The sequence below is a fragment of the Nannospalax galili genome, unplaced genomic scaffold (assembly GCF_000622305.1).
Source record: "Nannospalax galili isolate Female #2095 unplaced genomic scaffold, S.galili_v1.0 scaffold1387, whole genome shotgun sequence".
NCBI lineage: Eukaryota > Metazoa > Chordata > Mammalia > Rodentia > Spalacidae > Nannospalax > Nannospalax galili.
In genome coordinates, this window is record NW_008355976.1 from 353,206 (window position 1) to 366,810 (window position 13,605).

Here is a 13,605-nt window from a genome sequence, read left to right on the forward strand (position 1 = left end):
CAGGTGGAACCAAGGCTCATTGGCCCCACCAGTCTAAACACCTTGGTGAGTTCCAGATTCAGTGACAGACCCTGTTTCAAAAACTAAGATGGAGGGTGATTAAGGAAGACACCTGACATTGACTTCTTGCCTTTGCACACATGTACCCACATAAAGAGGTAAATATACCTCCCAAAGACACACAAAGAAATGTTACTGTAATGTAGCCTGATATGATACAAATGTTACATACTTTACTTAATATGGGAACATAAAAATCCAAGTCTGGGTCCAGACTTACCTCTATCAGATCCCCTCAGGCCCAGCTCTTCTGGACAGACATGGGCCCCTTAGTCCTTCGAGACACATGTATTTATTCACTTCTTGGGTGGAAAGGGCTTGATCTGAAGATTCTGATGGCCTGGGATGGAAATCCAGCTCTTTGGTAGGGGCGGCTTTGCCATGTTCCTTAATTTATGTTTGTTTCCACACATATATAAGTAGACATAAGACACTGAAAACTTATTGGAATAAAAATAAAGAACTTAGAAGTTGGGGGGCTGATGAGATGACTCAGCAGGTAAAAGCACTCACTGTGCAAACCTAGTGACCTGAATTTGATCTCTGGAACCCACAGTGAAAGGAGAGAAACAACTCTTGAAAAGTCTCCTGATTGGGCTAGAGAGATGACTCAGAGGCTAAGAGCACTGACTGCTGTTGCGAAGGACCCAGGTTCAAGTCCTAGCACCCACATGAGGGCTAACAACCACCCGTAACTCCAGTTCCAAGGAATCTGACACCTTATTTTGACCTCCAAGGGCATTGAACAACATGGGTACACTTACACACATGCAGGCAATAAATTCATACACATAAGATAAAAATAAAATATTTAAAAAGAATATTTAGGCTGGGCATGGTGGTGCACACCTTTGATCCCAGCACTCAGGAGGCAGAGGCAGGCGGATCTCTGTGAGTTCAAGGCCAGCCTGGTCTACATAGTGAGTTCCAGGCCAGCTGGGGCTACAGGGAGACCCTGTCTCAAAAAGACCAATAATAATAATAATAATAAATGTTAGAATACTAGGCTATGGGGCTAGAGAGATGGCTCAGCTGTTAAGAGCACTGACAGCTCTTGCAGAGGACCCAGGTTCAATTCCCAGCACCCACGTGGTGGTTAACAACTGCCTATAGCTCCAGTTCCAGGGAATCTGACACCTTCTTCTGACCTCCATGAGCATTGCACAACATGGGTGCACTTACACACATGCAGGCAATACACTCATATGCAAAAAATAAATAAAATATTTTTTTTAAATCCTAGACTTACTTGGGAGGCAAAGACAGGCAGATCTCTGTGAGCCTGGTCTACATAGCAAGTTCCAGGCCAGCTGAGGCTACAGGGAGACCAAAAAAAAAAAAAAAAAATCCTAGGCTTAGCTCTGAATTAGAGGGTTAATGAAAAATTAAATTGAAAACCTACAAATGTGGGAAGTGCTCCCACTCTTCTGTAAATAAACCCCCACCTTATGCTCTGTTAGCAAGCCCAATAAACTCATTAGGATTTTCAAAAAAAAACAAAAAACAGAGCTAATGGAAACCTTCATTATTCCACCAAAGCTGACCCCATGTTGGAAAAAAAGAAAAGCTACAAATGTGGCCCAGGTTAGGAGAATAATTGTCTGTAGACTAGCTCATAGGAAATGCCAGAGCTGGGAACTAACCAAGTTTAACTGGTGTCAATCAACGTGAAGTGGGAAGCAAAATAATTATATTCCCATTTTCCCATTCACAACCAAATAATTCATAAGACACATGTGGAATGTCTGGTTTATTTCAACTCGATGTTAGAGGCCCCACACCACAAAGGAGGCTGGGAGGGAACTCAGATGAGCACCCAGAGCAGCATTAAGGACAGGCTGCACACTAGTAGCCAGGCCCCATGGAGCCCCACTCCACTCATGGTCTCGGCATAGAACCTTGCCACCTCCTCATTGGGGTTGCCCTGGGCTGGGTCAAACCACATCTGGATGCAGCGGCCACTCCCTCGGCTGTAGTTGCTGACCTTGTAGGAGTGACTCCAGATGTCCTGGCACAGAGCAGCAGGTGTAGGGAAGTAGAAGTGGAAGGGGTGGCAGGCGGCTCCCACCGGGCACTCATTATGCCCTATAGAAAGGATGGAAGACCTTTAGCCACGGTACCTACAACTATCTCTGGTTGCAGCCCTGCAAGCCCAGATCATTTACACAACAGCTGCATGTCCCGACCCCTGCACCACTAAACGCCCCCTCCTTTCCACCCAGTCCTCACCTGAGGTCCAGTTCCAACCTTTGTGCCAGTTGCTCTTGCAGGTGAAAGAGGTGCGACAATCCTCCCACCAGCGCTCACAGTCCTCTTTGCACACTGGCACATCCAGGATCCGTTCTTTGCGCCAGCTCTGGTCCACCTGAGAGACAGTAGAAAAGGTTCCAGGTTCAGGAACCTCAGCATAGCAGCCCTGAGCAGAACTAGAGCTGGAGGCAAAGTCTGCAGAGATGTCTGGACAAGCCAGCTGCTCTGCTAGTTTCGGGGGTACCCAGAGGATACTCATACCTTCTGGATCCAGGGTCCCAAGTTAGGGGAGCACTCATAGAGGCAGGTATCTTGGATGAAGTGTCGCTTACATTCAGGTGTCATCTCTCCGCAGTGGTTCCAGTTGAATTGGTACAGATAGGAGATATCCTTATGAGCTTCCTGACTGGTGTTGGTAGAACAGCAGGAGTTCTTCTTCCAAGGACTGCACTGGAGGGAGGAAAACAAGGGTTGGAGTCCACAGCCAGCACAGCCAGAATATTCCACAGGCAGGCTTGCCCCTTGTAGTCCTTGACCACCCAGCTAATTCACATATTTTTTGTTTGCTTTGGTGGGTATTTTTTCTTATGTACAAAGGCATGTGTGTGTGTCTGTGTGTGTGTGTGTGTGTGTGTGTGTGTGTGCACACGCGCATATGGAATTACAGTTGTTAGCTGCCATGTGGGTGCTGGGATTCAAACCCAGATCTTCTGCAGGAACACTGTTCTTAACCACTGAGCCATCTCTCCAGCCCCCAACACCCAGTTTTTAATTCACATCTTTACCAAACCCCTACCTACCCTAACTCAAACATTGTTCAAGGGATAATATCCCTTGATAAAACACTAGGGATAAAATGATAAAAACTTATATGATAATTGTTTTTTGGGGAAAAAAACAAAACAGAGAAAAAGAATGTGAACTTGAGCTAGACATAGTAGTATATACCTTTAATTCCAGCACTTGGGAGGCAGAGGCAGGAGGATCTCTGTGAGTTCCATGCCAGCCTGGTCTACATACTGAGTTCCAGGCCAGCTGGGGCTACAGGGAGATCCTGTCTCAAAAAGAACAACAAGAAAATGTGAACTTGCAGTATCTACTAGATGGTTAGATTAGATTTCATTGAGAGGCACTAGAGAGAAGGCTTTGAAGTGAACAGCACTTGCTGCTCTTCCAGAGGACTCAAGTCTGGTTCCCAGGACCCAAATGGCAGCTCACAACCATCCGTAACTCTAGTTCCAGGGGATCCCATGCCCTCTTCTGGCCTCCTCAGGCATCAGGCATGCACGTGGGGCACTTACATACATGTAGGCAAAATACATATACACATAAAATTAAAACAAATGAAATCTTTTCTTTTTAAATTATTTCATTGAGAAGGTGACACAAATATCTGGAGAATAGTTCCAGTTACACCAGTTACATAAATATTCAACACTTACTGGTGAATGAAAGCCCTTGGCTGGTAACTCAGTACAGAGCAAAGTATTAAAATACACATTTTTAGCTAGATGTGCTGGCTCACCTGGGAGACAGAGACAGGAGGAACATGAGTTCAAGGTCAGCCTGAGTTATAAGAGACCCTGTCTCACAAAAACAAAAGCAGAGCTAGTGAGATAGCTCAATAGGTAAAGGCTCTTAACCTAGTCTGACAGCCTGAGTTTGATCCCTTAGACCCACATGGAGGAAGGAGATAATTAACTCCCACAGGTAGTCCTCTGACCTCCGTGTGTTGTGGCATACACACACACACACACACACACACACACACACAAATGTTAATAAAAAATTATTTTAAAAAACCAAAACCATTCAGTGTACACCTTTAACTAGCTCTTGAGAGGCAGAGGCAGGTGGATCTCAGCCAGTTCAAGGCCAGTCTGGTCTACACAGCAAGTTCTAGGCTAGCTAGAGCTATATCGTGAGACCCAGTCTTAAACAACAAAAACCAAAGAAATAAAAATTTTAAAGTATATATAAAAATAAAATGCACAGTTTAAAAAAAAATCAAGATAAACTGGGCATGCCGAAGCACACCTTTGATCTCAGCACTCGGGAGGCAGAGGCAGGCAGATCTCTGTGAGTTCAAGGCCAGCCTGATCTACATAGTGAGTTCTAGGCCAGCTGGAGCTACAGGGAGACCCTGTCTCAAAAAGACAAAAAAAGAGGGGGGGGGGGAGATGGCTCAGCAGTTAAGAGCACTAACTGCTCTTGCAGAGGACCCAGGTTCAATTCCCAGCACCCACATGGCGGCTACAAACAGTCCTTAACTCCAGTTCTAGGGGAATCTGAAGCCCTCTTCTGACCTCCGCGGCATTGCACAACATGGGTGGGCTCACATACTTGCAGGCAATACACTTGTACACATAAAATAAAAATAATAAAATGTTGTACCCATAAAATAAAAATAATAAAATGTTTAAAAAAAAATAATAATAATAATAATAATAATAATAATAATAATAATAAAGACAGTCAGGTAATAGCACCATTTGTTGGTCTAGACCTAGTGGCAGTGATTCAAAATAGCAGCAGCATGGAGGGAGAGGGGCACACAAGCCCCCGCCCCTAGCTGAGGAGCTATTGGCAGTTGATGGCCTAGGGAGAGAAAGTCAGTTTCTTTTTTTTTTTATTCCTTTTTATTTTATTTTATGTGTATGCATGAATTGTCTGCATGTAGGTAAGTGCACCTGTGTCATGCAATGCCCACAGAGGACAGAAGAGGCCGTCAGATCCCCTGGAACTGGAGTTAGGACAGTTGTTAGCTGCCATGTAGGTGCTGGGATTCGAACCTGGGTCTTCTGCAAGAACAACCAGCATTCTTAACCACTGAGCCATCTCTCCAGCCCGAAAGTCAGTTTCTTTAAGGGTGTGGTCCATGGTAGGCTAGTCATACTCCAGTTGACTTCACATTCATGCCTATATGGGCAGCACTAATCGTATTTTACTTACTACTTTTTTAAAGGGGGGTGGAGTAGGCTGGAGAGATGGACCAGTGGTTAAGAATATTGGCTGCTCTTGAAGAGGGCCTGAGTTTGGTTCCAAGCACCTATATGCCGTCTAAGAACCATCTGTAACCCCAATTCCAGGGGATCTGATGCCCTCATCTGGCTTCCACAGGCACTGCATGTATGTGGTACATTTACATACATGCAGGCAAATACTGATACACATAAAATAAAAATAACAACAACAACAAAAAAAAACAGCAAACATGGGCTAGAGAGATGGCTCAGTGATCAAGAAGTACTTACTTCTCTTGCCAAGGACCTGGTTTGGTTTCCAGCATCCACATTAAGCAGCTCACCACTGCCTGTAACTCAGGTTCCATCAGAGGGATCTGATGCCCTCTGACCTCTGAGGGCACCTGCACACATGTGATGCACATAAACTAAGACAGGCACACACACATACACATAGTAAATAAATCTTAAACAAAAACAGCAAATAGAACTGTGACAGTTTTCAGCTAATGAAATCAAAATGATCATTTATACACTGAAGTGCATGGTACAAATTGCTTTCTTTTTGTTTGTTTTTTAATTTTTTTCTTACCTGGGTATGGTGGCACACTCCTTTAAACTCAGTACTCAGGAGGCAGGGGCAAGCAGATCTCTGTGAGATCAAGGCCAGCCTGGTCTACAGAGAGAGTTCTAAGCCAGCTGGGGCTACAAAGGGAGACCCTGTCTAAAACAAGAAGAACAAAGCAAAACAAAACAAAACAAAATTTCTTTCCTTCTCTACTTCCTTTCGTTTTTGACAAGGTCTCATGTATCCCAGGCTGGACTGGAACTCAATATGTAGCTGAGACTTACCTTGGATTTCTGATCCTCTTGCCTCTACCTTCAGAGACCTGGGATTATAGCCACTTGCTACCACACCCAGTTTTTTGTGGTGCTGGAGACCCAACCCAAGGCTTTATGACTGCTCGACAAGTTCTCTCTAACTGAGTCACATCTCCAGTCCTATTTATTTTCTTGCTTTTTTGACATATGTTCCCCTGCGTTGTCTACACTGGCTGTGATATCCCAGGTTCAAACCATCCTCCCATTTTAGGCTTCCCAGTAACTGGCCTTCCGTTTTGTTTTGTTTTGTTTCTTCTTTTCACTTGCTGCATCATATTGATTTTACTAAATGCTTAGCTAGGTTCGGGATATTAAATGGATTGTGGCAAAACAATTGTTATAGAAGAGAGACCTCTGGCCCTACATGGTGGAAAGCCACAGTCCAAGTGTTTGCCAGATGCCTGGTTCCAAATACTTAGCAGCCAGTCCCACTGCTAGGAGAGAGTCACCTTTCTCAAGAGGTGGAGGACTGGCAGAAAGGAGCCACTAAGTACAGCAGGCAACTTCTCTCCTCCGATCCCTAGAGGAGACCTTCAATCTGAAGCTGAAACCCCCAAAATGGTCTCACTTGTTCATTCCCCAAACTCCTTCCTAAGCATACTTCCTTATTTGTGCAATGTAGAAACCCAGCTACCAAGAAAGTGAGATTTTGGCATTACACTGACAATTGGTAAACAATATGTGTAAAACAGTTGCCCATGCTAGAGAGAACTGAAGTTTTCCTCAGGCAGGTCTGTTGCCTCTACCACAGACTGGGGATAGACACTTCCATTGCCTGACCCACTCCTCCTCAGTCAGGCTCGTCACCACTCAGCCCACCTGTTCATGTAAATTATCCTCAGGGCCTGGCTTTTCCTTGTGATGTTTGGCATCCATGCAAACATTGAGAAGTTCAGTCCTGGCCCGAGTAGTCCTGGGCTGGACACCCCATGCGGCCGCCCACACCAGGAGCAGCAGCTGTGTTGTCATCAGGTGAGCCATGTCAGATCCTTGAAGAGAGAGCTATGGTCAGTGGCACCAAGAAATGGCGGAGGTAGTACCTCAAGATGTGGGCTCAGCTCCAGTGGGTGGAGCCTCTACTAGTGGATCAAGTGTCACCTCCTCCCCTCAGTCTTCCCAGACTCAGTGAGGATCAGACACCCTGGGGACAGTCACTGGCTTGGTGAGCCTTTTTGACTTCTCCAGGTAGTCCTGGAGCAATGCAATTGAAAACCAATTTGAGCAACTTGTAAAAATAGATGAGTTTTCCATATACCCATAATCCCTTATTGAAAATCCTTGGAGGCAAATGTTTCAGAGCTGAAATTTTTTTTGGTATTTATTGTTTTTATTTTATGTGTATGAGTGTTATGCCTGCATGTATGTAAGTGCACCAGTGTTGTGCAATGCCCTTGGAGGACAGAAGAGGCTGTTGGATCATCTGGAATTGGAGTTACAGACAGCTGTTAGCTGCCATGTGGGTGCTGGGATTTGAACCCCAGTCTTCTGCAAGAACAGGCAGTGCTCTTAACCGCTGAGCCATCTCTCCAGTCCCAAATTTTTAAAGATTTTATAAAAGGTGAATCAGGGCTGGAGAGACGGCTCAGTGGGTAAAAGCACTGACTGCTCTTGCAGAGGACCCAGGTGCGATTCCCAGCACCCACATGGTGTCTACGAACTGTCCTTAACTCCAGTTCCAGAGGAATCCAAAGCCCTCTTCTGACCTCCATGGCATTTCACAACACGGGTGTGCTCACATACACGCAGGCAATACATAAAATAAAAATAATAAATAAAATATTTTAATTTAAAAAAAAAGGTGAATCAGGTGTTAAGCGTAGGTCTGAAAATTTGGACAAGGACCAAGAGTGTAATATTAGGTGATGAGAAAGGGCAGAGTGTAGGCAAAAGGACACATGAATCATGGAGGGGGATATATAAAGCTAATTTTTTCTCTAGTTTCAACTTCATCATAGTTTTTTCCTCTTCCCATCCCACTGTGGTGGATACATGAATTCAACTTTCCCTGGACTAAAGTAGCGAGAACCATTTCTGAATCCAACGTGTTATTTCTTTGAGGCAGAGACTGTAATAGTTGAGCTTTCTTTTTTAATTCCATTTACTATTAGTACAATAGAAATTAGACATGACTAATCACTATACATTTGTAACATTGACCTATTTAGAAAAAAATTTTTTTCAGTTCTATTTAAACTTTTATTAAATCATTCTGTTAGAGAGTTATTTAATATGTAAGTTGTATTTCTATACATAAAGTATGGTTAAAAAAGCCGGGTGTGGTGGCACATATCTGTAGTCCCAGCATTTGGGAGGCAGAGGCAGGAGGATCTCTGTGGGTTCAAGGCCAGCCTGGTCTACATGAGTTCCAGGACAGCTGGGGCTACAGGGAGACCCTGTCTCCAAAAGACCAAAAAATAAAAATAAAAGTAAAAGGTGATACAAACTAAGGTAATATGATTTTCTTGTACCAGTACTTCATCTGGGTAAAAGTTACACTAGAAAAATAAATTAAAAGTTGAGCTGGGCTTGGTGGTGCATGCTTTTAATCCAAGCACTTGGAGGCAGAAGCAGGGAGATCTCTGTGAGTTCAAGGCCAGGCTGGTTGGTCTACATAGTAAGTCCCAAGTCAGCAGGGTCTACAGGGAGACCCTGTCTCCAAAAAAAAGGACCAAAAAATTTATTTATTTATTTCATGTGTATGAGTGTATAAGTGTACCCATGTTATGCAGTGCCTTCAGAGGTCAGAAGAGGGGGTTGGATTTCCCTGGACTGCAGTTATAGACTGTTGTTAGTGGCCATGTAGGTGCTAGGAACTGAACCCCAGTCCTCTTTAAGAGCAGTCAGTGCTCTTAACCCCTGAGCCATCTCTCCAGCCCTCTCCCTCTCCACCCCCCCCTCGCCTTTTTTTTTTTTTTAACAGAGTCTTCATTCCCTGGCTGACCTGGAACTCAATATATAGACCTGGTTGACCTCAAATTCAGAAATCCACCTGTCTGTCTCCCAAAATGCTTCAAATTGCTAAAATGTTTCAAAATCATTTCTCAAAAATCCTCTCCATGTCTGTCCCTGGAGCCCAAGTTTCTTACAAGAGTTGATGGCTAAGCATGGTGGTACATGCCTTTAATCCCAGCAGAGGCAGGTGGACTTTTGTGAGTCTGAAGCTAACCAGGGCTACATAGTGAGACCCTGTCTCAGAAAAAAAAAAAAAATGTTGATAAAGTTTCCCTGCTCACAGGCTTATCTTGTCTCTGCTTCTTTTTTTTGAGGGGCGGGGAACGTCTCCCTGTAGCCCCAGCTGTCCTGGAACTCACTATGTAGACCAGGCTGGCCTTGATCCTCCTGCCTCTGCCTCCCAAGTGCTAGGACTACAGGCGTGTGCCACCACACCCAGCTGGTCTCTGCTTCTTTAGAACGCGGTTGTCCTCAGGCTGCATATGCAGATTAGTAGAGTGTTTGCCTCGCATGCAAGAAAGCCCTGGAATCAACCTCAGCATTGCGTAAACTGGGCTCGGTGGTACATGCTTCTAATCACAGGAGTCAAGAGGTAGAGACAGGAGGATCAGAAATTTAAAGTCATCTTCACTTACATATCAAATTTGAGGCCAGCCTGGGATGCATGAGACCCTCACTCAAAGACATCAAGAAAGAAAAAAAAGTAAGAAGCAACAACCAGAAAACTTGAGTTTCCTGACAGTACTGTCAACAGGCTCTGAGCTACGGGCAGAGACTCCAGGCTGACTGCACAGCAGGACTAGATTAAGTCTGGACTTGAATGCTCACATAGCTTTCTCAGTTCCACAATCCTTTACTCTACATCCCTTCTCCCCCCTGACTGCCCCCGGCCCGTAGCACTGAGTATTGAACTATTGAACCTAGCTAGGGCCTTGCTAGGCAACTAAGCTATCTCACCATATATGACCAACCTTCTTTCCCTCTTTTTTTTTTTTTATTTTTATTTGTTTTTTTTTCTTTTGTTTTTTTGAAACAGGATTTCCCTGTAGCCCCAGCTGGTCTGGAACTCTGCCTGCTTCTGCCTCCCTGGTGCTGGGATTAAAGGGCCACTATGCCCAGCTTCTTTTCCCTTTTTTGAGACAGGATCTCACTAAATTACCCAGACTAGCCCAGGACTTGAACTTTTGATTTTCCTGCCTCAGTCTCCAGAGTAGCTGAAATTACAGGCTTACACCACCAGGCCCAACCTGAAATATTCTTCTACTTAACTCAATGTTTATTCATTAATTCTCACACTAGTTCATTCATTCCAGAGCCCACTCATGCTTCTGTTAACCCGCTAACTAATTTCTAAGTTCCAGCCAGGAAAATCAGTCCTATTGAAGCACCAGATGATTCTTTGGCGCCAGTTCCTGGGGGAAAACAACCTGGCTGCTTGGAGCACAGGGAGCCTGGGCCAGCCCAGCTCACCCCTCACTACACTCCCTGCTTGACCATGCAGAAAATAGACACAAATTATCTTCAGGACATTTCTTCACCTGAAGAGTAACAGTAGAAGGAAAAACACCACCAATAACAGCCAATTTAATCTATGTGCAACCAACAGGGCCTGGATTGAGGGGCGTGTTCCAAGTCACACAGCAGGGATGATCCAAGTCTGACCCTAGACCCCCGAGTCCAGGTCCATGCTGAGTCTCCCCCTTTCCCCACACTCTCCCTCCCGTGGGTACCTTCTAGTCCGCGGTCTCTTTTTGAGGTAGCCCTCCCTATGAGCTGCATCCTGCAAGCTCCTTTCTCATTTCCTAGTCATTCCTTCAGACCGTGGTCCACCTGTGACCCCTCCCCACCAACCACCTCATACACTCACCCAGAGGGGCCCCAGACTAAAAGAGCTGAGAACTTAGTGCTGGACTGAAGGGCAAGAAGCCCTTCACTACACTAACTTGTAGTTTTTAACCTTGCTGGTCATGCTCTGATCTGGCCTCAGTCTCCACCCCTGGATTCTCTGAGCTTCAAGCACACAGGACTTTCCACTTCAGCAAATCTTTACTACATGCTGGGGGTACCATAGGGTCTGTAGTCTCTAATGAGGGGTGTCAGGTGGCATACCTGGAGAAGGTGGCAGCTCTCAGACTGGCTCAGGCTTCGGCTCTTCTCTATCCTCACCTTGCTTTTTTTATTGCAAGGGACAGCCAAGGTTTAGTGGCCTAGGAGACAGGCTGTGGTGCAGGGAGTGGGAACGGCGCCCAGGAATGGAGCAGAGATTGGGCGAAGGCCACTCAGTTGTTAATTATTGCACGTGAGCACCAGCCGGGCCCCCATAGGGATGGGAGGGGTGGATTAACAGTGCAGGCCTGGCCTGGGGGAATAGCTCAGTGACTACATGGCTACAAGCTTGCTTATCTAACATGTGTAAGGCACTGGGTTCAATCCCCAGCACTGAAAAATGAAATGAAATCAAATCAAATCAAATAAATAAAATAAAATAGAAAAGTACAGGCCTAAATAAGGCCAAACATCAGGTCTGATAAAAATCCTGCTTTCAGCCCAGCTGCTCAGATCCACATCCATTTCCACCATCCCTGTCCTGTTACACAGATGAAGTGAAAGAGACCCAAAGAAGCTCAGCAGAGCCGATGATGGGACCAGCCCTAGAACATAGGCTTCCAACCTCCAGGCCAGCTGTAGAGAACAGGAACTCGTGTGTCCCCCAACTTCCAAAGGCCGCCAGTTCTTCCAACGTTACCAACCCAGGTGTCACCCACTTCCTGTCACAAAATCACAGTCTGAATCTTTTGACTATAGCCTCAGTGTTTTCAAAGTCTAGGCTTCCCTTTCTCCTTTGCAGTACTCTCCCTACCCTCTTTTTATCAGCCTCTAAGGGTCTGAGCTAATTTAGACTCTTCCCACATCCCACTCCAGCCAAAATAGAACCTTTTATTGCCCTCAGAGCCCAGAGTGGTGCTGCTGTCGGTAAAGAAAGTACGGAGTAGATCTGAGCAGGAGAAAATACAGAGCTGTTGGCCAGCACCTGTGTGAGGCCCCAGAGGAAGGGTCCAAGGTGGACACAGACATGGGAGCTCCTAGCCTATGTGTCTCAGTAGAAGTTTAGAGAAGATAGAGGTCAATACTGTGGTGAATGTGTGAGGCGGCCAAAGAGGAGAAAGAGAGGAGGTAGAAGAGGAAGAGCAAGAGGAGAAAAAACAGGAGGAAGAAAAGGAGAAAGATGAAGAAAGGGGGGGAGTAGGAAGAGGAGGAAGAGAAGGAGGAGGAAGAAAGGGAGAGAGAGGAAGAAGAGGAAGGGGAGGAGGAGGAAGAGGGGAAAGAGGAGGAAAAAGAAGTAAAAGGGGAGGAGAAAGAGAAGGACGAAGGCAACTGCTGGGTCTTGGAAGCACATCAGCCAAGGAGGAAGGTGCTACAGAGACCGCTTACAGGAGACCCCTGACCTTGTCTTGCTCCCCATTGTGTGGCCTCAGCAGCAATCTGTACCTGAATCCTGTGACACCCTGGGAGTGTTTGTCCTCCAAAGACCTTCACAGGTAGATGACTTCTGGAACCCCCAGGCCTCCTTTCTTGTTTATCTGTCCAGATCTTCCTGCTGGTTGCAGAAGAGTAGGCCAGGTGTCTAAGCAATGCCTGAAGCTGAAGGCCCTAGGACATGGAACCCTTTCCTGCCCTGGAGACTGATCATTAACTGGACTTTATGGCTCCTCCACTGCTGGAGTGAGGTTTGTCCCCTGGATCGGCTCTTGAGCTCCAAATAGTTCTGAACAAGTAGTCTGCCCAGTGGGGGCTGAGTTGAAGCTTAAGCTCGGTTACTGGAGTGAGCCCCCTACCCTTTGGTAAGCCTCAGCAGGGCCTTGTTCTGAATGTCTAAGCCTTGTACCTATCTGGAGCCTGGATACTAGGACCATTTGGCCAGTAGTGCGGGACAGAATCAGTCACCTTGGAACCAGTCCAGGGACTATTTTCCTTGAGCTGGCAGCTTGTTATCATCAAGACTGACCATCATCAGTATCTCTTCTTCAGCCCAGCCTGCAACTGTCTTGTGACCAGGCAGTGATAACAGGATGGTGTGTTTGCGCTCCCCCCACCCCGCAGCAGTAGGACTTGGCATCGAGAAGCAAGAGGGAGCCCCAGATTGAGGGAGGAGAGAGGCTGAGATTTCCTGAGTGCCAGCCCACATACACGCATGGCACACTGTTTATCCTCAGAGTTGCAGAAATGACACAAGGACACACTGGAGTCTGTCCTGCTATATGTCCTTCAGCTGCAAGAGAGAACTCTGTCAGGCACCCAGAGGACTGCATCCTAGGGCTTACAGACCCAATGCTACCTCCTTGACCTTCTCTCCTGCCTGTATGCCTTATAAAAATTTCTGTCTCAGCCATCTATGAATTCTGCATGCACTCTTAGAAGCAAGACTCACCTCATTATTGTTGTTGGATCTTGGGTCTATCTGTCCCCATTAGATCTTTGTAAGGGACTCATTCTAGTC

The 13,605-nt window shown here is 45.9% G+C and overlaps 1 protein-coding gene across 1 annotated transcript; it reads right to left on the reverse strand.

The window, feature by feature from the left end:
- Positions 1-1,793: 1,793 nt before the first annotated feature.
- Positions 1,794-11,364, reverse strand: LOC103750805 (folate receptor alpha). Its single transcript, XM_008854053.2, has 5 exons — positions 11,217-11,364; positions 6,975-7,144; positions 2,572-2,760; positions 2,290-2,425; positions 1,794-2,145 (listed from the first exon to the last, which is right to left on the reverse strand). Exons 2-5 carry the CDS (start codon positions 7,134-7,136, stop codon positions 1,865-1,867), a joined length of 768 nt encoding a protein of 255 aa, XP_008852275.1. The 5' UTR covers positions 7,137-7,144; positions 11,217-11,364; the 3' UTR covers positions 1,794-1,864.
- Positions 11,365-13,605: the final 2,241 nt, after the last annotated feature.

Excerpts from the sequence above, each read along its gene's own strand:
- LOC103750805 (XM_008854053.2), bottom strand. The coding sequence starts at position 7,136 with ATGGCTCACCTGATGACAACACAGCTGCTGCTCCTGGTGTGGGCGGCC. Across the intron at positions 2,761-6,974 it reads AGGATAATTTACATGAACAG|TGCAGTCCTTGGAAGAAGAA; the intron begins GTGGGCTGAGTG and ends TCCTCCCTCCAG. Across the intron at positions 2,146-2,289 it reads AGGTTGGAACTGGACCTCAG|GGCATAATGAGTGCCCGGTG; the intron begins GTGAGGACTGGG and ends TCCTTTCTATAG.